Source organism: Rana temporaria, chromosome 2, assembly GCF_905171775.1.
Source record: "Rana temporaria chromosome 2, aRanTem1.1, whole genome shotgun sequence".
Classification (NCBI taxonomy): Eukaryota; Metazoa; Chordata; class Amphibia; order Anura; family Ranidae; genus Rana; species Rana temporaria.
This window is the reverse complement of record NC_053490.1, coordinates 338,260,380-338,287,486: the sequence shown is the minus strand read 5'-3', so window position 1 is coordinate 338,287,486 and position 27,107 is coordinate 338,260,380. Positions and strand designations below refer to the sequence as shown.

Genomic DNA, 27,107 nt, shown 5'->3' with positions numbered 1-27,107 from the left:
AATTATGTGAAGCCCACACACGATCATTTTAAATGACATTTTTAAAAAACTTAAAACTATTTTTGACATAAAGGGACACTTTTGGTTGCTATGGACAATCTACAGTTTGCAGGGAGAAAGAAACGTTTTTATTATATAAAATGACATGTAGGACACTGGGCAGACCACTAGGGACAAGGGGGGTGTGTTTTTTTTACATACAGTACTGTAATCTATAAGATTACAGTATACTGTATGTAATGTGTTTGTTTACTTTTTTGAATTTGGCGCCGTTCTCCGTCCCCGTGCGTCATAACGTCGCAGGGAACAGAGATCGGCGGCACAGGAGGACGCTGTGCGAATCGAGCGAGGTCCCGCTCGCTCGCACAGCGCGGTGGCATCGCTGGATCCAGGGACAAGGTAAGTAAACACTCCCTGTGCATCCAGCGAGGTGAGCCTGAGTCTGACTCAGGGTTACCGCTCGCAGCAGGAAAATCTAACCCCGAGTCAGACTCGGGAATACCGCCAGGCAGGCTAACTAGCATGGAATAACACTTCGAAATAAAGCCTTTAGAACAAACTGTCCAACTGATGAAACATGGATAACAAATCAATTCTCTATTGGGTAACAAAACTATGATATTGAAAGTACATGGTTTATGGTACACTACAGTTGATAAAAGATCTCCTTTTACATAACTGATGATGTATCTTACCCAATTTTTTTTTCTATTTCACAAGTTACTGACATTTAGACCCCTTTCACACTGGAGCCGTTAGCGCTAAAAATAGGGCCTGAAAAATGGCTCATCTGTAGTCTCAGTGTGAAAGCCTGAGTGCTTTCACGCTGGGGCCCTGGGGCCCTCGGCGAACAGGCGAACAGCGAACAGCGAAACTCATGTTCGACCCGAACATAAAGCTCATCCCTATTCATCATTAAAAAACAAAAAAACAATAATGAAAAAGTTATAAACCAGCCTATGGTCATTTAGTTTTGAGTCACCACTACCAGTCTGACTTATCACATGCAGGAAAACAGCGATCCTAAAAATTAAAAACGCTATTCTAAAAAGGTATAAACCAAGTAGTCTCTTAGCATACAACACCAGGACATGAGATAAATATTCCAATGCTTCCTAACAAGTCAGTTTTTTAAGTGTTAAAATTTGATTATAAGAAGCACTAATTGATGGGAACTTTGTCTGCAAATTTGTCCTTTGCTTTCAAAATTCACGCTATCAGTTTTAGAACAATTTTAAAGCAAAACTTTTTTTTTTAATATGGTTACAATTACCCAAACCATGGGTGACAAACCAAATTTCATGAAGCCACTGGCATGTTTGAGTTATTAAAATATTTTGACAATTCAAAAAAAAATATTAAATGTAATGTCTTCACAGTAGTCAAACCTAAATACTAAAAGGGTTAAAAAACATTCCAATCTCTACTAATTCCAGCACTTATTCCACCCTCATAAATCAGGGACAGCAGTAACTCTACAACTGTGGTTTGCCGACACCCTTCCCAAATCTCTTGGAATGTTCTTAAGCAGTTCTGCCAGCAGTGCCCATGGAGCAATGTCATCATCTTTTTACCCCATTAGTCTTTCCTGTCTTCTCTGCAGTGTTGGCCAGTTACAGAAGCCTTATCTGACAATTGAGAATATTCAAACCATGAGGGACTGAAGGTGGCAAGCAGGTCTGTGTTTAGTGGAAGCTATGTATTACAGTTAGGGGCTCATTTATAAGAGAGAGCAGATACAAAATATTCACTTTCCATTATGCACCGCTATGCTACGCACACTGCAGCCCACTCTATGCATAAAAATCAGGCTGAAGTGTGAAGCTGGTTAAGCCCCACCAAGCAAAGAGTGCTCAGTGATTGGTGGAGAGTGGATCATATGACTAACAGGTTACATGACCAGGGCCCCCTCTTTTTTACTTTCATTCAGTCCTGTGACTTTTCTCCATGGTGCTGATATACCACTGGTTTTTGACTGAGTTCCCCATTGTCAGAACTAACTGATTGATAGTTCTGTTACACACTTCCATGGCTGCCAAGAGAAATGCAGGAAATAGGCTCAGCAACCAGTAGTTCAGTTACTGTAGATGCCTCCAGGTTTAGGCCCTTCTAAATCCACAGGACATTTGCCTAACTTACACTGTAAGTAATCTGGCTCCGGCAAGAGGCCTGCACCTGCAGCAGTTGGTAAGGTTGAACAACAGTCCATCCAGTTTAACCTGTGTGTGTGTGGAAAAATCATTTCCCATACCCCCTTAAGTTGTATTAAGTTATGATGCACGTCCAAGTATCCATACTTTCTGCGTGATCAGGCCAAGAGCAGTGCTTTCAATGCTTTTGGATCATAGTTGTTTAGGCTTCACGCACACTGCTCCTTTGGACACCTTTTTTCCTTAGAGGAGAAGGTTTTTTTCTTGCTCTAAACGCATGAACACATAGGCGTACATGGAGGGTCATTTAGAGGCAGAAAAAAAAGTCAGGTGGGTTTAGCTGCAGTGTGCATGAGACCTATTTGACTGAAAAATTAACTGATAGGGCATCTCAATTTAAAATGAGGGCAAGTGCAGAAGGCACTTCACGACCGCTAGCAAACCATGCTATTTATTTATTTTAAACGCTTCAGTGTTTGGACATCGCTGTGTAGACCTTTGTTGATCTGAGGGCAGGAACCAATTAACCAAACCAACCAATTAACCAGCAGCTGTTACTGTAGCTAAACAAATTAGCAAAGCGGGAAGAGAGGAGAGACTGAGTAACAGTGCAAAATATGGTGCACGGCAGTGAAACATTGCATCATTCCTGGCACAAATAATGGCATGCCTAACAGGACTGTTTTGTAGATAAGCTATTACTTTTACTACCTGCAATATCTAAACTCTTAAAGAAGAGAAATATGCAATAACAGAACATGAACACAGTACTGACAGCCACAGACCTTCTAATCATATACTTGGAGTTGCCCAACATTTCTCAGTTGTGAGAGCAGATTGTAAAGCAATGTTTGAGCCTGACCTTGCTATGGTCATCATTCACCCATATCATAATCAGAAAATTAGTGGCAGGCTGCCCCTTTTCTCTTTCAGTTCATTCAGTGTGAATAGAAGAATTCAGTGCCAAATCAGGCGCACACACACACACTAGAAATAAGCCCAGCCTTGCCACCCCTACTTCTCCTTGGCCCCCTCTGCTGCATCATCCACCCCCTCCTGTGGGTGTCCCGATGCTAAAGGGTTCACTTAGCATTGCTGAAAGGAAGAGAAGAAAGCAAAACTTCACTCCTCCCAGCTCCTTTTTCTAATTCAGCAGCTTTTACGGTGGCTGAGAGTCAGCCTTCAATTCTCTAAGCCCTGGTTCACATTGATGCTACTTTAAAATCACGCTACTTCATTTGAAGTAGCGTGATCTCAAAGTAGCAAGGTCAGCGCGATTTCAGGTGCTACTTGATAAACATCTGTGTGGCTTCATACACAGATGCCTATTGAAGTCGCACATGAAATCTGCAAAACTAGTGCAGGAAATACTTTTCCAAATCTGCGCGGCGCCGGAAAATCAGTGTCATACCGATTGGAACGGTGCCAATGCCGGCAATAGGCTGCGACTTGTCATGCGATTTGATCTCTCAAATCACATGACAAATTGCTTCAATGGGAACCTAGGCTTACCCAGTGTTTCTCAACAGGTAATGTTTTCAGGATTTCCCTCAGATGAAACGGCTGTGGTAATTACTAAGACAGTTAAACTAATCAAATCACCTGTTCAAAATAATGGAAAGTGTGAAAACATGACCTGTTGGGGCGCCTTGAGGACTGGAGTTGAGAAACACTGCTCTAACCTATACAGAATGTTAGAATTAAGAGTGTCCCCAGCTTCATCCATCCAAGACATAGGAATAAAAAAATACTATGTATAGGACTACTGGGTGCCTATTATATGTGGTCACTTGTTTAATCAAAAGTATAAGTAAAATCAGCTTAGATGACCATGCATCATATATTTATGGAGATATTGTGCTTTTGTTACATCATGCCTAACTGTAGACTAATAGAATTAAAGAAATTTGTGTTCTATATAGGTGCATTTTAAAGAAAGGTTTTACATTGGTAGTATGTCAAATTTACAGTTATGCACTATCCCTTACATATCAGGCAACATTTTTAATGAATACGGGAAACCACATATGTGGCTCAAACCAAACATATCAAACAAAATGTATGTGTGTAGCGGGTGTCTCGTTTCTCCTGTGACCCACCAAGCTGGCCGGAGCAATGTAGACAGGCTTTCCAGCTGTAGTTAGTGAGAAAGCACCTGTCAGTGTCTGCATGGGCTTTTTTACCCTCCTCCTCCCTGTTTCACTGACTGAGTCTAATGTAATATGAGCCCCTATGTGCCTTGTGCCCCTATTGGCAGGAAGAAGAAAGACAATTAAAGGCACAGTTACAGCAGCCAATCGGGGAGACTGTACTGAACTGCAGGCAGCAGCAATGGATTCTGGGACATGCAGTTCCCTCACAAAACGGTGGTATACAGAGAGAAACTACAAAGCCCTGGCTGCTCTGCACAAAAAAGAGCTGAGGACTCTATTTTGTGTCCTGAGGGAAGGTCAGTCACGATGAGACAGTGAGAGAGATCAGACCTGTAGGAGAGCTGCTGTCTCTCAGATGATCTCCCTGCACAATTCAGTACATGCGGGATCGTTGTCACACAGGCTGAACTTCAAAATGTCTGCCTTTGTCCATCTCCATTAAATGGTGGGACGATAGGGCTATTTAATGGATACTCAAAGTTCTTTGAGTATTATTTTAGGATTACATGCCAGTGACAAGAATGCTGCCCTTCTGATAAGATCAAAAGGCATTTTCTGTGCATGCCTAAACATTTTTCGATGTGGTGTCTGCATAATTTTTTAGGCTAAGGCTTGTTTTCAGGTTTAGATACGCTTTATATAGCTTTACTGCATATCTAGCATGTTAGTTAAAAATCTATTTTTATTCCATGTCTGACAATAAAATGCATTGGGGACCCATGCACCATGATGTAGGTTTGTTATATTATGGTTTCATACCTTCCATATATCCAATAGAATAAAAGAACTGGGGAGGCATTCGGTACTCTCCTACACAGAGTATATAACCAATTTAAATTCAGATATTATATGTATATATATGTAGAGTGTAATTACAATGTAAATCTGCACACACAAAAAAATGGTTATCCCTTACCAATTATTACGATTTAAACTTTGTAAGCATTCTTATACCTAAAATTAATATTTATACAATGAAACGCTACGCAGGTAAATTTTCTGTGTGGACGTCTAATAAAAAATCTTAGACAATACCTTTGTTTTTAGTAAAAATAAATAAAAAATGCATACCTTTTTAATTTTGCCACTTTTGGTTCCCACAAACACCACACTGTAATTGTTGTAGATGTAGGAGGTCAGAGAGGTCATCCTGTCTCTGCTTTCTGTATATAATGTAACACCCTCAACCAAGTTTAGTCCGCCCAAGGGTTGGTTAATATCCAAACCACAGAAGTTGTCATCAATGGGTACTGGCTGAAAGACAGAGATAAACAAACACGTCATTGAAGAAATAAATATTCCAGATGCTAAAGGAAGTAATATAATAATATCACAGATTCCACTTTGTGATTTTGTAAAAACAAGTGGAATTTTATTTCAACACAGAAGTGATATTACTTACAGTAGTAATATCAGTCATTTGGTATTTCATTGTGCCAAAGGAAAAACACAACGTAAGTGATGTGGTCTATGCAATAAATTACAGCTTCTTTAGTAACTAGCTATCGTTTTATGGGGGGGAAAAATTACTCTTTCAACCCAATTTCTAAAATTCAGTAATACAGTTAAAGTAGTATTAAACCCTCAACACTTTTTAGTATAATACATTGAGCACAATAAAATAAGCATTCTCCAGTAAACTATTTGTTACAATTCTTACTCCAGCACATGCAGCTTACAACTTTTCTGCACGCTCAGTGCTGCTTCCCTGAACTTTGTGTATTCACAGGAAAGGGTTAACAGTGGACAGTGCAGTCTCTAGCATGTTAGCTTGGAGCAGTGGTTCCCAACTCCTATCCTCAGGACCCACCAAGAGGCCAGATATTAAGTATAAGGATGGGTTCACACCGCAGCACAGAGCAGCTCAAAGCAGCTCAAAGCAGGGGTCCGGTGCATCCCTATTCACTGTCTCAGGTCCGATTTCAGCCCGAATGTTTGGCTGAATCCGGACCTGAAACGGATCAGAAGATGCACAAGACTCCTGTGCAATTTGCAACACCGGGGCCGCTCTGGCTCTCCCCAGAGAGCTGGTCAAAATCTCCTGACATGCAAATTGGACGCGGATAAACCTGTATCCAATTGGCAATAGTGTGAACTCAGCCTTGGGGAGATGCAGACTACTGCAATCACTGAGCAGCAAATGATATCTCCTGTGATGTATTTCAGTTATCTTGCAAACCTGGCATGTTAGTGGGTCTTGAGCACAAGAGTTGAGAGCCACTGGCACTAACGGATGACTCAGAGGAGTGCTTGTCATTCTGACACCATTAATGGGACACTATTTCTCCCACTGACACCGTTAAAGGGGCACTATTCCTCCCATTGATACCAACTATGGCGCACTATTCCTCCCATTGACACCATCGACGGGGCAGTATTCCTTCCATTGATACAAACTATGGGACACTGTTCTTCTTGCTAAAACCAAACATGATGGAGTACTGTTTACTTCTACTGATGCTGGGACATTTTCTACTCACACTGGCCACAGTTCGGCCCCCGTAAAGTCTGAAGGACACTAAATTGGCCCTTTGTTTAAAAAGTTTGGAGACCCCTGTTCTAGGCTATGGGGGCTGTGTGTTTCTACTAATGCACTTAGTTTAGGGAGACTCAATTATAGTCAGTGCATGCACGGATGGCTCCATAGGATGGTGTAATAAGCCACCCTTAAACAGAAAACTTGGAGCAGCGGTCATGGCACAAGCTTAAACAGGAACACAGCCAAGGATTACAATATAATTAGGCTACATACTCAGTTTAGTGATTCAATCTGCTGCTGAAAGTGCTCAAAAATCTGAGGGTTTGATATCACATTATGCCACAGGAGCTTTTCTTTGTAAACTGTGGACTCAGCTGACCACTACCTAGAATGAGTTTGTGCTGATGAGAGTTAGGAAACATTTGTTTGCAAAGATTTGTTCCAGCTATCACAATAAAGCCAACAATTCTTTAAATAACTGGTAAAACTGCAAATTGATACCCAGTGGCATTGGTGGCCATAGGCTGGTGGAGACCTGAGTGAGTGAAAAACGTATATAGCGCAGCACATGTGAACTGAATCGCCTCTGGGCGCTGTATCACTTCTATATGCGAAAAATGGTTCAATCTCTCCTTCAAAGCTTGTCACTTTTGCCACATATATAGAATCTCTTGAAAAGCCGTCCTTCCAAGATACTTCTTGGTATGGATGTCTACCTTGAATTAATTCCCATTCATATCCCATGAGGAGAGAAGATAGTCACCGCTCCAATTAGGTATGTGGATGAATCCGTATCCTCTCAGAGAAACCCAGGTGCCGGCAATGCACAAAGCAATTGCAGAAAGAAATGTTTGGACAGCCGCAAACTCCGGAAAAACCTTCTTGGTTGTCTTTTATTGATAAAAGTATTCAAACGCCACACATCACAGCAAAGACAGGGGCATACAGCTGACGTTTCGCACTACAATCAGTGCTTACTCATAGTGAGTAAGCACTGATTGTGGTGCGAAACGTCAGCTGTATGCCCCTGTCTTTGCTGTGATGTGTGGCGTTTGAATACTTTTATCAATAAAAGGCAACCGAGAAGGTTTTTCCAGAGTGCGGCTGTCCAAACATTTCTTTCTACAATATCCCATGAGGAGACCATGAGGAAAATGGACGAATACAAGAAGTATGCAAATTTGATTGGCAGAGAGGATTGTGTGGCAGGATATTCCCTGTCATTCGGAATATAATTTAACTAATAAGTATCAACTAATAAAGAAGTACAGCACTTCCTTGTTATAGTAATGATGTCATAGTCTGCCAAAAATCCACTGCAATCTGCAACAATTGTAGCAGCTAACTTCCTACAGGAGCTTGTTCACACAAATTACCGCTAGGGACCCTACACTTCAGAATGGAACACAAGCTCCCTGAAGGTCCAATGGACCTTTTCATTAATTTATCAAGTGGTGTGAGAGGACTGCTAAACTGAAATCACTGGAAGGACAGATTTTGTGATATTCATCAGCATACGTCACCAGCTTCAACCACATCCCTTCACATTCATGGTAGACCTGTTGAGCTGTCTTGACTTTTGGTGTCCTTGTAGATCAGTACAGACAATATTGTCCTAATGCTGTATTTGGTAGTACAACATGATTGTATGTGGATATAATTTCACAAAATATGTCATTTACAGAGAAGGAAAATGCACAGGATGCATTAATATTCTGTCAGAGTTCTTTATAAATGAAAAGGCTAGTTATCTTGCAAAACATTATTATGACAGCTGTTATGTCAGGGTTTCTGACAGGACGACAAGAAGATGGGCATGGTGTCACTTTAAATCTGTCTGTATTTTTCCCCTAAGACAAGTGCTGGCGTTTTATTTGTCTAACACCATGAATGGAGGAATAAACATCCAGTTCTTCCAGTCTGAATAAAATGGAAAGCACAAATAAGCCCCACTCCAGACAAAATATTTAAGTTCTGGACTTGAAAGGTTTCACAAAGAACAAGAAGTGGAAGAAAATTTTGAAGTAAAAAAAAGTCAGCACATCACAGAACTCCAATTGTCTTAAGTGTGAACCCAGCCTTAATATTGTGATGGAAGTTACTAAAATTCCTATTTTGTGTTATGATTGGAACCACTGAAAGGTTGTTTTCTCTTGTATATTCTTATATATTGTTTTTATTTATTTTTTCATTTATTTATCTATATAAGAGATATACATATGCATGTGTGAAAGATATGTATATTACAATAGGTGTTATATTCCTTAAATGATATGCCAGATTACAATGTTTTAAAGATACAGTACAACTCAGCATTGGAGAGGAGACAAAGAGCTATTCAGCGGTCATCCCCCCTTGCTCCTCATTCCAAAACCCCCCCTCCTTGTCCTTGTTTCACTGAAGGAACCAAATATGGCTAAACCCTGGAAAATTGAGAATGGAACCCTGTTTATGGACATTCTATAAAGGAACTTTACACAAGGCTGTTTGTGCCATGAGGGCTCCATACCATATATGGACTTGCAAGAAGGACGTGTGTAGTATGCCGAGAACAGACGTCACAGGGGCGTGTAATAAGGGACTGGACTATATGAACTGACCAATCTGTATGCTTATGTTTGTGATGTCATGTTGTTAATAAAAGGAGCCGCACAGGCTCCACCCCTTTCTCTCGTGCCAGAACGTTGGAAGGGTGAAGAATGTAGACTGTTTCTCTGGTCTGCATGTTTCACTTTCATGATTTGGGTCAAACGGCAGAAATGGGGTTCGCCCTGAGGTTGTATCAGGGGTCAATCCTTATCAATATGTATACATTATATCAAAAGCACATGACATAAACCAGGTACAAAAATGGGATATACATACAAAAACATGTGCAAAAAGTAGATACAAAAAGTACAGAGAATTGCTCATAAACAGAAGCCACTACCACCACTAGCATTGAGCTATAAAAGGGAACAGCTAAATAAATATATAGTGAAATGGAGATAAAATGTACAAAACCAGAACATAATATTAAGGAGAAGTGTAAACAGCAAGCAACTGGAAGCAACTGACAATGTTTCAGGGTCAATACTCCTTTATCAAGTCAAGTCCCACCTGCTGTTTGGTGGCCTGGGCTCAAATTAAATGGGGCAAAATGGTACCAAAGGCCCTAACCCTGCCTCCTCCTGTGTCAGGAAGTAATTTTTACTATCTAGACTTGGACAACTGGGAAGCACATGCTTCTAGAAAATTACATTGAGCTTTATCCACAGTGATAAACAATTAGTATCTTACAGTGATGAGTGTTAGTAAATCCAATAGTTATGCTAGATTTTGCCATTTTAAACACCAGATACCATATATAATGAGTAGATTCAGGAACAGTGACTACAATGTGGTAACATTAGGTGAGTATTCAGTTTAGATGGCTACAGAGGAATACAATCTTTCTAAAAAAAAATCATATTAAGAATGTTTGTTCAATTTTCTAATCAGTGGGGTCAAATCGATTTTTTTTCCACCAGAGTTATGGGAAAATTCAAAGGAGCAGGATGAAAAAATTGTTTTTGTTTGTGAAATCACATTCATTCCAAAATTGAATGTTAAAAGCAAACAACATTTTGAAGTATTTTCAAACAACATTTGTTCAGTCGTCAAATGTACAAAGAATTTTCGTACGAATATTTGTATGACCATATGTTTAGAAGTCTACCAGCATATAGCAAGGGCTTGGGCAAGGAAGCTACAAAAACTATGAACATCGGGAAAGTTTAAAGAACATGGCACTTAAATAAACAAACAAATAAATAAAACTAAGAGATCACTGTGAATGTGTGAGGCATGTAAGCTCATCCACTAGAGTGCAAAGACTTTGCCAGTTCAGAATTGTAATGCCAACACGTTGCCAGCACATAAAATTTGACCATGCTCTGATACAGACATTATTTTATATTCAGTGTAGTGTTTACACACCACCCTGACCCTGATTGTTCCCTCAACAGTATGCACATAGCAAAACTCTCCACACCCCATGTAGCACCCTTTCCCCAGTGTCTGCACTAGCTTACGTGATAGCTCATTGCCTGCGATAGCTTACTTGCAAGCTCTCCCTCTGATTGTCTGCAATAGATTCTCTGTTTTTGGCTGATTGTCCAAAGTAGCTTCTCTTGCAGGATTCCTACCACTGTGTGCTCGATTTTACTCAGAAGGAAGAAAAAACGCCTCAGAAACAACCCATTGGACCACACCAGGATGTCCCACTTCACTCTCCAGTCCATGATCAGGTCCTTCTCTGCATCCTATCCCAAAAGGAGGCCAGCTGCTATTCCTCCAACACCCAGATCTTGTCCCCTTTCCAGGACAATCATCTCTTCCTTTCTTCCCCCCAGCCATAATCTTCTTACCTTTTATCCTCCAAAGATGCTTGCTAGCATTTTCTGTCCATGCTCAGATCCCACCCCATCATTTACTATGTTGATCAAATCATTTATGTCCAGCTAAACTATTATTTGATTGGGAGTAATATGCAGTAGTGTATTCAATCAATTAGAGCTACAAAACAACAGAGCCTAAATTAATCAGTTTCTCAAGTAGCACACATTTTCTAATTATTTAATAGGGGCACTGAAACTGAATAGGAAATGTTTAAAAATATTTTAAACAAATAATGTAGCAAATGCATTCCCTCTGGCAAAAGAGTCTCCAGGAAGCAACAACAATTGATATAGCTGAATAGGCAAGTTTAAAAAACTATAAGGCAGAAAATTAGAACATTTAATTCTCCAAAAGGTCAAGGGCACCAATATTTAATTAATAAAAACACGTACTATAATAAAGACTTAATGGAAAAAAAATGGAGATAGCAAGAAGCTAAAAACAGATTGCTGGTAATAATCTGCGGGAAAAGGTAGGTGAACTGTATAAAACAGGAAAGAGATTTACAAAGATATTCCAAGGAATTAAGAATGCCAATCAGCAGTGTTCAAACTCAAGAAAAGGAAAATGTTGAAAACAGGTTGACCAACTAAAATTTCAGCCACAACTGCCAGGAAAATTGTTTGAGATGCAAAGAAGAACCCACAAATAACTTCAGGTGAAATACAGGACTCTCTGAAAACGTGTGGTGTGGCTGTTTCAAGATGCACAATAAGGAGGCACTTGAAGAAAGACGGGCTGCATGGTTGAGTTACCAGAAGAAAGCCATTACTATGCAAATGCCACAAAGTATCCTGCTTACAATACGCCAAACAGCACAAAGACAAGCCTAAAACCTTCTGGCACAAAGTCATTTGGAGTAATGAGACCAAAACACCATTCCTACTGTGAAACATGGAGGTGGATTGCTGATGTTTTGGGGATGTGTGAGCTACAAACGCACAGGAAATTTGGTCAAAACTGATGGCAAGATGAATGCAGTAGGTTATCAAAAAATACTAAAAGAACATTTGCATTAATCAGCCAGAAAGCTGCGCATGGGACATACTTGGACATTCCAACATGACAATGATCCAAAACACAAGGCCAAGTCGATCTGTCATTGGTTACAGCAGAATAAAGTGAAGGTTCTGGAGTGGCCATCTCAGTCTCCTGACCTCAATATCATTGAGCCACTCTGGGGAGATCTCAAACGTGCAATTTACAGGAACAGGAGGCTTTTTGCCAAGAGGAATGGGCAGCTTTACCATCTGAGAAGATAAGGAGCTTCATCCACAAATACCACAAAAGACTTCAAGCTGTCATTGATGTTAAAGGGGGCAATTCACGGTATTACCACTTGACATCAACGCTATAGCCGAATGACGGCTACCTGAATTTCCTGGAGGCCATCAATAGACGTCTTCCCTTTACACTCGCGGCGCGCACTGAGTCACTGAGACTCGGGTGATCACAGATCCGAGTCCCGGCCCCTTACCACGTGATCAGCTGCATTCATTCAAAGTGCTGAATTTACATAGCTTGTCTGAGAGTTTAGAAAAGGGGGGCGGATAGATGAAAATACACTCAGCAGAGCTCTGCGAGGAGAGGTCTGAGAGCCGATTGGAAGAAAGGGACACACCTCCTCTACACAGCACACAGGAACAGAGCTGAGACTGACAATCTGCTTGAGGTCCCTCACGTATCACCATTTTTCTCTTGGTGTCAGGAAAACTTGTCAGAAGTGATTCATGCTGATAGAAGAGGAATTAAGCAGCAGACAGAAATTACACTTGGTGCTCTTAATTGAGACAAGTACACACTACAGAGAGATAGGTTTTTGTTAATATTTCATGTCTTTTGTGTTTTACAACCACCATAACTTGTAAACGCACACCATGGCAAGAGTAATCATAGCAACAGGATACAAAGTAGCCATTCTGCATCAGCAAAGGCCATCCCTGTTATTATTATTTTTTTAAGGCAGTTTTTTCCAGATGTGTTGCCCAAGCTTTTATGCAGAAACTCAGGCAAACAAGATTTAGGACTAGTCCTTAAAAAGAGCACAGAAGATGAGAAATACATCAGCTTTACTGCTATGAATATAGAAGATGTTTAGCAGCGCTATCAGTTCAGAATAGACGGTAACCGCAAGGACTATGGTACATCTAGCTACAGTCCATAGAAATCTGGTGGTTTTCATATAATTGTTGCAACCAAAAGAAAATTCCTGCAAGAAACACAAAGACTTTGGTGCGCAAAAGGGCTACATGTTCTGGAATAATGAGTCAGAACAAAGAAAAACAGGAGGTTTCCTGCAGGTTTGGGAAAGATTTCCAGGAAAAGAAATTGATGATTTTGGCAAAATTTGATTGTGCGTAGTACAGACAGATTTTTTTCTATCAGAGCTGGTTCACACCTTTTTTTTTTTTAACAAACTTTATTAACCACTTCAGCCCTGGAAGATTTGGCTGCTCAATGACCAGGCCATTTTTTGCGAAATGACACTTATGCGGTTGTGCAACGCTGTACCAAAACAAAATCAACGTCCTTTTTTCCCCCACAAATAGAGCTTTCATTTGGTGGTATTTGATCATCAGCAACTATTTAGAAAAATAAACGCAATATTTTGTACTTTTTGCTAAAATAAATTTCCCCATTTTATTTATTTTTTTAAAACCACATTTTTTTCTCAGTTTAGGCCGATATATATTTTTGGTAATAAAAATAAATAAAAAATAAATCGCAATAAGCGTATATTGATTGGTTTGCACAAAAGTTATAGGGCCGGATTCAGAAAGGACTTACGACGGCGTATATCTCCAGATACACCGTCGTAAGTCCAAATGTGTGCCGTCGTATCTTAACGCGTATTCAGGAAGCCAGATACGCCTAAATTTTGCCAAGATACGACTGACGTAAGTCTCCTACACCGTCGTATCTTGGGTGCATATTTACGCTGGCCGCAAGGGGCGCTTCCGTAGATTTACGCGTTGAATATGCAAATGACCTAGATACGCCGATTCACAAACGTACTTGCGCCCGTTGCATTTAGCTACGTCGTTTTTACGTAAGGCTTACGTCCAGCGTAAAGTTACCCCTGCTATATGAGGCGCAAGTAATGCAAAGGTATGGACGTCGGAACAGCCGTCGTATTTTACGTTGTTTACGTAAGTCGTACGTGAATGGGGCTGGGCGTAGGTTACGTTCAATTCACATGAATGGACCCGGCTTATCTTAGGGAGTACATTCAACGTGATTCTGAGCATGCCACGCATGCGAAGTTCGGCGCTTTATTTACATGGGGTCACGATTCATTTAAATACAACACGCCCACTGCCTTGCTACTTTGAATTACGCAGGCTTACGCCGGCCCATTTACGCTACGCCACCGTAACTTAGGGAGCAAGTGCTTTGTAAATACTGTACTTGCCTCTCTATGTTACGTCGGCGTAGCGCATATGAGACGCGCTACGCCCGCACAGAGATACGCCGATCTCTCTGAATCCGGCCCATAGCGTTTACAAAATAGGCATAGTTTTATGCCATTTTTATTATTATTATTATTTTTTTTTACTAGTAATAGCGGTGATCTGTGATTTTTATCAGTACTGCGACATTATGGCGGACACTTGACACAGAGAAAGAAGGAAGCAAGACCACCAAAGTCTTTGATGAAACTGTGTGACATTCTCCATTTGTCTAAAATTAAAGGATTGCAATACCAAATATTGATTTAATTTATAATTTTTTATCTTCTTAACTGTACTTTTTAGGCAGCTTCCCTGTTAATAACACATTCATGACATTAAATAACTTTTGCACAGTGCTGTGCAGAATCCAAATCCCTAACAAAGTATGAATTTGGTTGCCTCTTTGTCTGCCACCCCAGTCAGAGGAAGGAAAAGTCAAATATCCTTGTTAAATATGAAGTGCTAAAAACACATTGGAAAAGCAAGCTGCTGAAATAAAACTAATTACTGCCCGATTGTCTACCTCTTTAGCCTGTTAGCTAGAAAAGAAAAATGTGTATGTATGCAATGCATGCGAGACAGGAACCTTAGATTGTAAGCTCCTTGAGGGCAGGGACTGATGTAAAGGTACAATATGTAAAGTACTTGGTAAATTGTCAGTGCTCTATAAATACCTCTAATAAATCAATAAACTGCTCACATGCTCTGGTTTCCATGGACTTCATGCAATGAATCATGGGCTAAGTAATGAAGATTCCAAAAAATCCTATCATTACTCATATATAAAGGTCTTACAGCAAAGGAAAAGGCTGCTATGTTTTCTTTATATCCCATACATCTATGTCTGTGCACGCCTCCTGTAATTGACTGGGTGAAAATCTGGCAGCCTGGAGATGAAATGTAGCAGGACAATTAAAGCAGTATTAAACCCAAAACTAAAGATGTCATATATTGCAGCTTACCAATTATTAGATGTGGTAGCTGCATTCGTTTTTTTTTTTTTTTTTTACGCTTTTATTTTCACCTGGTGCCAGTCAGTACACACCCCCTCTATTAGGGTGCATATGCCTTGGTTGAAGTAGCAACAAAGACATCTTTGGACAGCAGCATTTTCAGTGCGGGAAAAGGGTATTGTTAAATGTATTAGCAGATTTAGATACTCTAAACAATCCCGCAAGTAATCAAAAAGATAAATGGGGAAGGATTTTCTACAAGAGTGTAGTGTACTATATGATCCTTGGCCTAGCAGAAACTGCCCTGACTCTATTCAGAGAATGTTTCCTCTATGCAGTAAGTCACAAAAGGTATAAAGCTTGAAGAGAGTCAAGCATTGCAACATAATGGAAAAAGACGGCACTATGGAGAGGAGTGTGGTAATGAAAGGTATGCCACTCACTAGCAGGGAACAAAAATAATTTTGCAAAAATACATCGCACTGCATGAGGTGAAGGAACGCCAGTTAGAGCTGGCTAGATAAGGATGCCTGATCCAAAAGGGTGAAAGTGGAGATACAAGATAAAGCCTGAGCATCCATCCACAAACCAATAGAACATGTCAGTAATCTAATCAGGATAGACAAACTCCCGCTGGCAAAAGTGGAAAGGTACCTTTCTAATGGAAGGCCAAGCAGATTTCTGGCTTTGAGATGTGCTGTGTAAATGAGAGGTAGAAAGATCATCTGTGAGGTACAGAAGTACTAAATGAGTTAAGGGGTTTTCATGACATACCAAGAGCTCCTGCATTGAAGCTCAACACAAGAGGCCTCAGAAATAACAGTGTCAAGTATGGAATCAAAAACATAGAGGCTGTCCGATACGGGTTTTTCTTTGGCCAATGCCGATATTTGGAAATTAGGGCGGCCGATGGTCGATATATGATGCCGATTTTTACAGCCAATATTTTAGGCCAATATTTCTTTTTTTAGTAGGTGGCACCAATTGACACTGGCAGTTGGCACTGGTTGGTGCTGGCAGGTTTGACACTGAGCAGATATAGTGTAACTGTGTGAAATGGACATATGTAACTGAATGCAGAGAGAGATGAGCTCTTTAAAATTCAGCGGTGATGTCGAGGGTTGGAGGGACCCAGCAGCTATCAAAAACCAGCCAATGATTGGGCTGCTTAAGAAAGGGGGCAGGGCCACATACACGTAGCGGCCTGCCCAGATCCCATCCTATTGGCTTGTGTTTGATAGCTGAAAACTGATTGTTTTACACTGGAAATCTCCTGCTTCACCAACCTTGACTAACTGGAAGTCCTTGGTGAACTCTGTCCTCCCTTTATACAAAGCTACCTATAACAGTAGAGGATGTCCATCTAAATTTAAACAGTCTTGTCTGTATGGCTAGAGAGTCATAATACAACAGCTTAACCTCCCTGGCGGTATGATTCTGTCAGAAAAAACATGCTGAAAGCGGTACCATTATTTGCAAGGAAATTTGGCGTTTTATATTGTAGGTCTGTAATTTTTAGAAATAACTCACTTAAATCTGACCAAACAAGATTCTAATAGGCATCCCAGGTATGACATTTTTTTAAAAACAAAATTATAAATTATAATATAATAAATAATTATAAATAATTATAACAAATAATAATATAATTATAATAAAAATTATTCAATAATGTAATCAAATCAAAATCACTGAAATTTGCTCAGTTGCAGAATTGTTGCTGTCATTATTTATTTTTTTTTTATGACGAATTTCCCCACAAATCGCTATCGCACAATTCTGCAAGTGATTATAATTTATTATCGCTGTTTTTTAGCTGATATAAAACTATTTTTGACATAAAGGGACACTTTTGGTTGCTATGGACAATCTACAGTTTGCAGGGAGAAAGAAACGTTTTTATTATATAAAATGACATGCATGACACAGGACAGACCACTAGGGACAAGGGGGGTGTGTTTTTTTTACATACAGTACTGTAATCTATAAGATTACAGTATACTGTATGTAATGTGTTTGTTTACTTTTTTGAATTTGGCGCCGTTCTCCGTCCCCGTGCGTCGTAACGTCGCAGGGAACGGAGATCGGCGTCACACGGAGGCACTGTGTGAATCGAGCGAGGTCCCACTCGCTCACACAGCGCGGTGGCATCGCTGGATCCAGGGACAAGGTAAGTAACTTGTGCCTGTGGATCTAGCGAGGCAAGCCCGAGTCTGACTCGGGGTTTCCGCTCGCAGCAGGAAAATCTAACCCCGAGTCAGACTCGGGAAGACCGCCAGGCAGGTTAACCTATTAAATAATCACTTTTTGGTTTTATGGTCAGAGAGCTATCCTCTTTGTTGGGTACAGTTGCCCTAACACAGATTTATTGTCAGCTAACATGATACATGTTTTGCTGTTGTGTGAGGCTTTATGACATTTATCGATATTCTCTGTATCATGTGTGAAATAAACCTGAGCTTATGTTTGTATATGGCCATTACTGCTGTGGACATTGACCATTGTTTTCTTGCCTCAGCCTGTAAATCTGATTGATGGTCTGGTAATGTGGAGCACTACGTTTTACTTTCAAGTTGTTTACAATTGCTGCTGTACTGACTTGTTTTGTAAAATTGTATAAGACTTATTTAAAGAGAATTTATGGGGGGAAAAAAATGGTAATTGAAGTCTCAGGCACACTCCAAGAGGTGGAGGTCCAGTAGGGTTTAGAATTAGATTCTCTTGTGGAAGGTGCCGGAGTGCATTTATAACTCCTGCAAGCAGATCATTGCATTACTTGTGCGCACACCCATTAAAAAGGGGATATTAAAGGTCTTGTGGGCATATGGGATATCTCATACTCATGCTGCTGAGCTGTATACAGTGCCTTGAAAAAGTATTCATACCCCTTGAAATTTTCAATTTTTTTTCATGTTACAACCACATTCACAAAATTTAATTTATTGTTTTTTTTTGTGATAGACCAACACAAAGTTGCACATAATTGTGAAGTGAAAGGAAAATGATAAATGGTTTTCATTTTTTTTTACAAATACATATCTAAAAAATGTGGGTGCAATTACAGCTGCAATGTCTTTTTAGGGATGTCTCTACCAGCTTTGCACATCTAGAGAGTGACATTTTTGCCCATTCTCCTTTGCAAAATAGCTCAAGCTCTGTCAGTTTGAATGGAGAGCGTCTGTGAGCACCAAATTTCAAGTCTTGTCACAAATTCTCAATTGGATTGGGGTCCGACTGGGCTATTCTAACACATGAATATGCTTTGATCAAACCCATTCCATCGTAGCTCTGGATGTATGTTTAGGGTTGTTGTCCTTCTGGAAGGTGAACCTTCGCCCCGTTCTCAAAGTCTTTTGCAGACTTCAACGAGTTTTCTTCTAAGACTGCCCTGTATTTGGCTCGATACATCTTTTCATCAACTCTGACCAACTTCCCTGTTCCTGCTGAAGAAAAGCATCCCCACAACATGATGTTGCCACCACCATGTTAAACGGTGAGGATGATGTGCTTAGGGTGATGTGCAGTGTTGGCTTTCTGCCACACATAGCGTTTTGCTTTTAGACCAAAAAGTTACATTTTGGTCTCATCTGACCAGAGCACCTTCTTTCACATGTTTGCTGGAGACTTCTTATGGCTTTTTTTCCCCAACAATGGCTTTCTTCTTGCCACTCTTCCATAAAAGCTAGATTTGTGGAGTGCATGACTTAAATAGTTGTCATGTGGACAGATTCTACCATGTCTGCAGCTCCTCCAGAGTTATCATGGACCTCTTGGTTGCTTCTCTGAATAATGCTCTCATTGCCCGGCCTGTCAGTTTAGGTGGATGACCATATCTTCGTAGGTTTGTAGTTGTGCCATACTCTTTCCATTTTGAGATGATGGATTCAACAGTGCTTCCTGAGATGTTCAAAGCTTGGGATATTTTTATATAACCTAACCCTGCTTTAAACTTCTCCACAACTTTATCACTGACTTGTCTGGTGTGTTCTTTGGCCTTCATAATGCAGTTTGTTCACTTAAATTCTCTAACAAACCTCTGAGGGCTTTACAGGATAGCTGTATTTATACTGAGATTAAATTACACACAGGTGGACTCTATTTACTAATTAGGTGACTTCTGAAAGCAAATGGTTCCACTATATTCTAGTTAGTGGTATCAGAGTAAAGGGGGCACGGCACACTTTTCAGATTTTTATCTGTAAAAAAAATAAATTGAAAAAACATTTTTCCACTTCACAATTTTGTGCCACTATGTGTTGGTCTATAACATAAAATCTCAATAAAATACATTTACCTTTACATTTACCTTTTTGGCTGCAACATGACAAAATGTGGAAAATTTAAAGGCATACGAATACTTTTTCAAGGCACTGTAGGACTCCAATAAGGACGACTCTTTAGTAATAGAAGGACACCGAATCTTTGGTACATGGATTGGTCCCTTTTGGAGATACCTTAAAGTTGCCCCATCTACAATGGCGTATGGGCTGAGGTCACCTGTTGCAGTGGGTCTGTCCTCAGTGTGTCTTTGAAAATCCCAAAGTGAGACAATGCCCCAGGTACTCATAAGCCCAAGAAGCTGATGCCAATGAGAGTCATGCCGCGTACACACCATCTATTTATGTGATGAAAAAAAACGACATTTTCTGTGAAGTAAAAAATGACGTTTTTGAAACTTCAATTTTCAAAAACGACGTTGCCTACACACCATTGTTTTTTCACAATGCTCTAGCAAAGCGAGGTTACGTTCACCACACTTTTCCATTGAAGCTCGCTTCATAACTAGCTTCTGGGCATGCGCGGGTTTAAAAACGTCGTTTTAAACGTTGTTTTTTGCTACACACGGTCAATTTCTGTGAAACAAAAAATGACGTTTTGAAAAACGACACATAAAATTGAAGCATGCTTCAATTTTTTTTTGTCGTTTTTCACAAGACATAAAACAACGTTTTCCCCCCCACACGGTCATTTAAATTGACGTTTTTAAAAATGTCGTTTTTTTCCATCACATAAAGTGATGGTGTGTACGCGGCATCACAGGCTGCCAGAGGTGACCAAGTCACTGTAGGTAGGCAGTAGCTCAGAACCTGGAACTCAGGCAACCCAAAAGTTGTCTTAGAATCAGGAACTTGCTTCCTCATGGCTGAATGGTGAGAGAAAGCATGTGCAATGTGTGCAACACTCTACATATTGGTTAACTTTGACTTTCAGTACCCTCAGCCTCAACTGTTACCATGGTATAAAAAATTAAAACAATGCTTAATGGTACAAACTGTGATAAAGCTCCTAGTGCGATCTAACTTTGTGTTTGAGTCTTCAGAGACTGGGTCACACCATAGGTTCTGCCATGGCTCTAAGGCTGGAGAGCACTTTGCAGCTAACCAACACAGTACAGCAGGGTCTGGAAAGCACCACAATGACTAGTGTTAGAAGTTCACATTTCATAAAAGCACTCAATTAAGTGGGGTTTAAAGTTTTAAAATGATAATTTACTTCAGGCCCTATGGCCACAGCTCTGAACCTGGAAAGCTAACTAACACAGTACATAGAGATCCAAAAAGTGCCACAATGCAGAGACCAATGCCCAAAGATCATATTCCAGCTGCCCCTGCTATATTCTTCAGTCCAGCAGTTCCTGGTACAACCTCCATATATGTGCGAGAATCACACATATATGCACATTCAACTTAATTATTAATGTATAATGAAAAAACAAAATACTTTCTTATTTTCAAGTAGGTCATTGTTAAACCCCCTGTGAGCTTTTTTGGGTGTGTGTGTGTCCCAAAAAAGGGGGGGGTTCTCTTTGTTTCCAGTTCTTGAGACAAAATAGGAACGGAATGTAAAAGTGATAAAAAATTCTCTGTTAAGACAGATGTTACTGGAATAGCTGTCTCCAATGAAAGAGTTTCCAATTTTAGTAACAACTGTAAAGTTTGGATTGCCTAAAACTTTCAGTCCCCAGTGGCAATTGTCACCATGGCAAAGAGTATAAAAAAAAAAAAACTTGACAGAGGTTCTAACCCCTTGCTATCATATCTAAAAAAAAAAAAGTGGTTTAAACACACTTTAGATGTATTTAATAAAATCCAAATAGTTCCATGAGGCTGTGGTAATAATTAGTTAGCATTCTTATTACGTATAGCACAAAATGATTTAACCATACCAAACATTTAAAACAGTATTCAAAGTAAGTGTATATACAGGGGCGGACTGACAACTCATGGGGCCCCTGGGCAATAGAAGATTATGGGGCCCCTCTGGCTTACAGATGACCACCACGCCAGGAGGTAGTGCAGAGGCGGGCAGCTAAAATCTTGGGATATTCACATTAAAAGCATGTCATTTTCGGACATATCAGGGACAGATCTAAAAAAAACACAGATTTTTACATACTGTCCCTGGTTTTACTGAGCCTGGCAACCCTGATGGGGCCCCCTAGTGGCATGGGGCCCTCGGGCAGTGCCCGAGTGACTCAATGGTCAGTCCGCCCCTGTGTATATACAATAATGCGCAAACCAAATGGTGTTGTGAATCAGGCTGCCAACATACCATATGGATGTAAGGTGATAAAAATGTGAAAAAATGTAGAGCCTAAAACAATGAGAAAAGAGGGGACCCTAAAAAGGGGGGGTTTCTATGTGACCAAAGGGCGATTGACTTATAAGAAAAGTCTTGCACCCTTTAATACACAGTGATGAAACGTATAGAGTTTTTTTTAGGGTCCCCTCTTTTCTCATTGTTTTAGGCGCTACATTTTTTCACATTTAAAACAGTATTAACACTGAATACATACGTGCAATAAATTGTAGCTTACCAATCTATAAATGTTATAGCTGCCTTAGTTTTACTTGTTTTTTTTTTTTTACCTTTTTCTCTTTATTTTCATCTGGTGATACAGCTACAATGCATTTTTATTGTAGGCTGTCCCCACACTGGATGGAGGAGCAACAGAGACACCTTTGGACAGCAGCACTGTCAAACTGCAGAGAGGGTGGCGTTAGATGCACTAGCAGATCTAGATAGACTTTACTAACAATTTAAAGCTGAACAAGCTAACACTTTAGGATAAAGGTTTTATCAGGGGTGTCCAAACTTTTTTCAAAGAGGGCCAGATTTGATGAAGTGAACATGCGTGAGGGCCGATCATTTTGCCTGACATTCTTTGAACCATTAAAATTAAATGCAAATTAAATAATACACTGCCCAACAGTAATTATCTTGCCTTTGTTGTTGTGTGTGGTGAAGAGTCTAAGGATGAGCTCAAGCGTGTATTTTGGATATACCGTATTTAACGGTATATAACACGCACCTTCACTTTAAGAGGACGTTTCAGGAAAAACGTAAATATTAATTAAAGAACTGTGAAGCAAAATAAGGGTCAATGCCCATCAATGCAACCTAATAAGTGCCCATCTGCAGTCTCACCATTGCCATGAATACAGCCTTACCATCGCCATCAGTGCAGCCTGATCGATGCCCGCCTGCAGCCTTGGAGGGGACAGGGAAGAGATGAGCACCAATAGATTACAAACAGGAGAATCTCCTGTTTATGCGGCGGCCTCTTTAATACAAAGTCCTGACTCCTATGATAGACAGAACAGCTGTCCAATGCCAGCCCAGGAGATGGAACTTCCTATTACAGAGGCCGCTGAGTAAACAGGAGATTCTCCTATATGTAATATACGGCACTCGTCCCTGTCCCCTCCAAGGCTGCCAGAACGATAAATACGGTATATATCTTTTGTGGCCCCCCAACAAATCCCCGAGCACCGCAAAGCTCTCAGGAATTCATTGGGGGGCCACAAAAGATATATATATCCAAATTATCAGTGGGGCCGCAATAAACCAAAATGCGGGCCGCAATTGGCCCGCAGGCCAGACTTTGGACATGTCTGTTTTACATAAATGAAAGCTAACCACTGTAAGTCCTCCTGGTCGGTAGTTGATGGATTTTTTCAAATCTTTAACTACCAGCTTGGTCTGTTATAGGAAGATAAAAAAACAACAGACTTATTGGCAGGATCAACATGTAAAAATACAGGATTTATTATTTATTTTTTAACTAATGCAGTAACCACATTTATTAACTGGTAAACTTCAATAGAAAACAGATTTGTTTTTGAGTTTAATACTGCTTTAAGACTGTTTTGCCAGACATTATATATGTCCCATCTGACACTGCAGTTTACAGAGATAACTTTTAGTTTCTGACTACATACTCACATTTAATAGGGAGATCACTCAACATATACTACATCACAGAAATACATACTTTGGGAAACAAAGCTCATAGAAAAGTCTTATAAATTAGTTGTTCCCTAAGCATAGTAGTCTCTTCCCCTTGTATGGCCAGCCGGGAAAAACTTAGCTTACCTGGCAGTTGAAAAATTAAATAGGGCACAACTACATAACATTTTTGTAAAAAAGAAAAAAATACTTACAGCTTTTGTGCACTGCACATCTTTTCCTAGAAGCCAATTTAACTCCAGATTTCCTTCACCTTGATAACAAGACTGTAGTCTCTCTTTTATAAGTCCATTAATAGTCTTGATGGGGAAAACGCAGAGCGTGGAGTCATCTGGTGGATTGTGATACTGCTTTTGACCTTTAGAGAAAATAGCAAATAGCACATCATCCTGAACTGAGACTTTTAAGGACCTAGCAAGCGTGGCACCTGGTTTGGTTAGATAGGCCGCTTGCAGAAGCCTATATTCGGCCCCATTCTTGGTGCATCCAATTGGCAAAGAAACATAGGAGTGAAATTTTGGGTCATTTTTACATAACCTTACGATACGCGAGGTGTAGAATAAATCATTAGCAGAATTGCTGGAAATACCTTCTGGAGTTTCTGGTTGCACAGTGAGAAAATAGACATAGTTGCCACTCTCAAAACCATAAATATAAAATATATCAAAGTGGGAGACCAAAGCCAGAGTATCTGAAGGAATCTTTATGAGGGATGACACAAAGTCACTGTACAGTTCATAATCCAACATATGAGAAGATTCTGGGTCCCTGGGCAACTTGCGACTTGAAAGAGTTGGAAAATAATCTTGTTTGCCATCCACTGCGGTTCCAATAAACAGTTTCCCATCCGGTCCTTCAGTTTGAACAATTACACCATACATTGTTCCGGTCTCATTGACACTAGAGAGGTAGTGCTCCTTCTTATGGGATGGTTCTACTAAAATGAAAAGATCATCAAGACGGAGAAGTTTACATACACCTTGGTACAAACTTCCACAAGCCAACAGTCGGTTCTCTGAATAATCAATAATCAGCAGTTTGTTCACATTGTTGGTTAGTGTACGAGGTTCACTACATGGCTGGACATTCTGAGGAGGATAGCATGACTTGTTGTCCTCTCCAGGACCTGTAGTATGAGATACCAAGAGGGTCAAATTTCCTGATAGCTTATATATCCGATTTACTGCACCCAAGTATACTGCCCCTGTACTCCGATGCACAGTCAGATGACTAAAAGTCCAGTCTCGTTGCTCAGCATGGAATGTGTTGATGAGAGAAGCATCATGAAATTCCAGAGACAACAGGGCCAAAACCAGAAGGATTGCAGAGGCTGTTCGATGCTGGAGACTGACAGGATTTACCGTCCAACACTTTAGTCTCTGTTGTTCCATTACAACGGAATAGGGAAAGAGAAATACAACCCGAGCTCCCTTTGGCATTCACTGTGTCTAAGAATTTAAATTTTCCTCACATGGCTCTAAAAGAAAAAGAAGAAGGGGGAAAAATAGTGACTATTAATTTGTACTCTAAAGAAAATCAGAAATGCATTGAGAATTCTTTAAAATATAGAGAAACATATATTAGATCATTTCTGTGAGATGCTAAACAACCTCCATGTAAAATGTTAATTTGTCTGATAAAACAGAAAATAGCATTGAGATCCACAAGGCAATTTTACTATGAGAAATGTAATAAAACATAATGTTTGCCAGCCTACAAACTGTAGCTGAATATTTTGAAAACCTTATTTAGCACCCCTAAAATGCTAGCCATGCATACATTTTCTCACAATTTGAAAAATATTACAAAAAGCTGTAATTGTTTTCCCTTTCCACCACAAAAAAAAGTTTTACTGGTAAGCAATACAATAAATGTCAGACAATTGAGTGCTAGCAGTATTGCCAAGAAGGAGCTCCTGTCCATAGACCCGAAGGCTACCTACCCTGGACAGATTGATTTCCTATTTGTCAACAACCAGAGCTGGAGGCATGGAACATGCACCATCTTCTAGGTAAATGACCCACTGACACAGCTGTCTAGAGGGAATGGATCTGGTCAAGGAACAACCATAACATGAAGGTTAGATTGTGGTTTAACCTTCAAATCTCACACCATCATGGCAAAAGTGAAAGCAACAAGACACAAAGTGGTCATCCTGCATTTCCAAGCAGGAATTTCACAGCAAACAAGTGTTTCTAGATGTATTGTCATGTCAGGACCCTCAGGAAAGAACAAAACACAACATTAGGCTACACCCAACACTTGCTAAATGATCATAAGGAATATATTTGCCAATGTCATAAATTGATCAGTTTTTCTGTTAGGTAAATTTAGCCATGGGGTTTTACTTGCCTTTTCAACCAAAATCTTATTTTCAAATAAGGCTAATGATCATATTGACTCTGGTAAATGAGTGGGGTTTGAAGTGTCTACTGCACAGCTATGCCAATGATTGAACAAAAGGTGTACATTATCACGCTCTGATGGGTAATAAAAATGCACACCAACACAATAAGTGACCTTGAGATATTAGACAGGGGGATAATGAAGGTAAAAAGAAAAAAAGAAAAATCAATATCCTCAAATATTTACAAACAAGCTGGCCAATAATTGTGCACATAGTAATTAGGGCAAAGGGAAAAAAAAAACACACACAACAACAACAGAGAGGTTAAAAGGTTAGATTGCATGTTTAGACGTGGAAAACATTTTTAGTGCCCTTTCACACATGCAGACAGTATGTCAGTATTTCATCCATCTGTTTTTGGATGAAATACGGACATACATGTATCCCTATGGGATAGCGGGTGTCAGCGATCTCATCGGTCCCTGCTATGGTCCGTTTCTGCAGACGGAGGAAAATCCTATTTTTCCATCTGTCTGCGGATCAGATCAGATGAATACGGACAGACGGTCTGTATTCATCTGATCCCCCCATAGAGGAGAGCGGAGATCTGACAGGGTGGTCCCTGTCATCTGCCGGCTCAGCGGGGAACAACGGAGTGATCCCCACTGAGCAAGTGGATATTAAAGGAACGGATCCTCACGGGATCCGTAAGTGTGAAAGGGCCCTTAGAGCCACATAATTACAAAGTGCAATGTGATACAAACATGAAACTGTGCTTAGTGACTAGCGAACTCATTCCTTTACAGTAAAAGACCCAACAGGGATATCAGAACCATTATGATCCCAAAGGGAATTAAATAACTTCATTTTCCAAGGCTTTCGGGGCACGTGTACACTCTTTTCA

At 40.1% G+C, this 27,107-nt stretch overlaps 1 protein-coding gene across 1 annotated transcript in view; it reads right to left on the bottom strand.

Moving 5' to 3' along the window:
- Positions 1-27,107, bottom strand: part of PLXNA2 (plexin A2) — a 479,392-nt gene that overhangs the window by 376,884 nt on the left and 75,401 nt on the right. The window contains exons 2-3 of the mRNA XM_040337525.1: positions 24,051-25,333; positions 5,375-5,557 (exon numbers count right to left, since the gene is read on the bottom strand). Coding sequence (XP_040193459.1) covers positions 5,375-5,557; positions 24,051-25,295 — 1,428 coding nt within the window. The 5' untranslated portion in view covers positions 25,296-25,333. The remainder of the gene's footprint in view (positions 1-5,374; positions 5,558-24,050; positions 25,334-27,107) is intronic.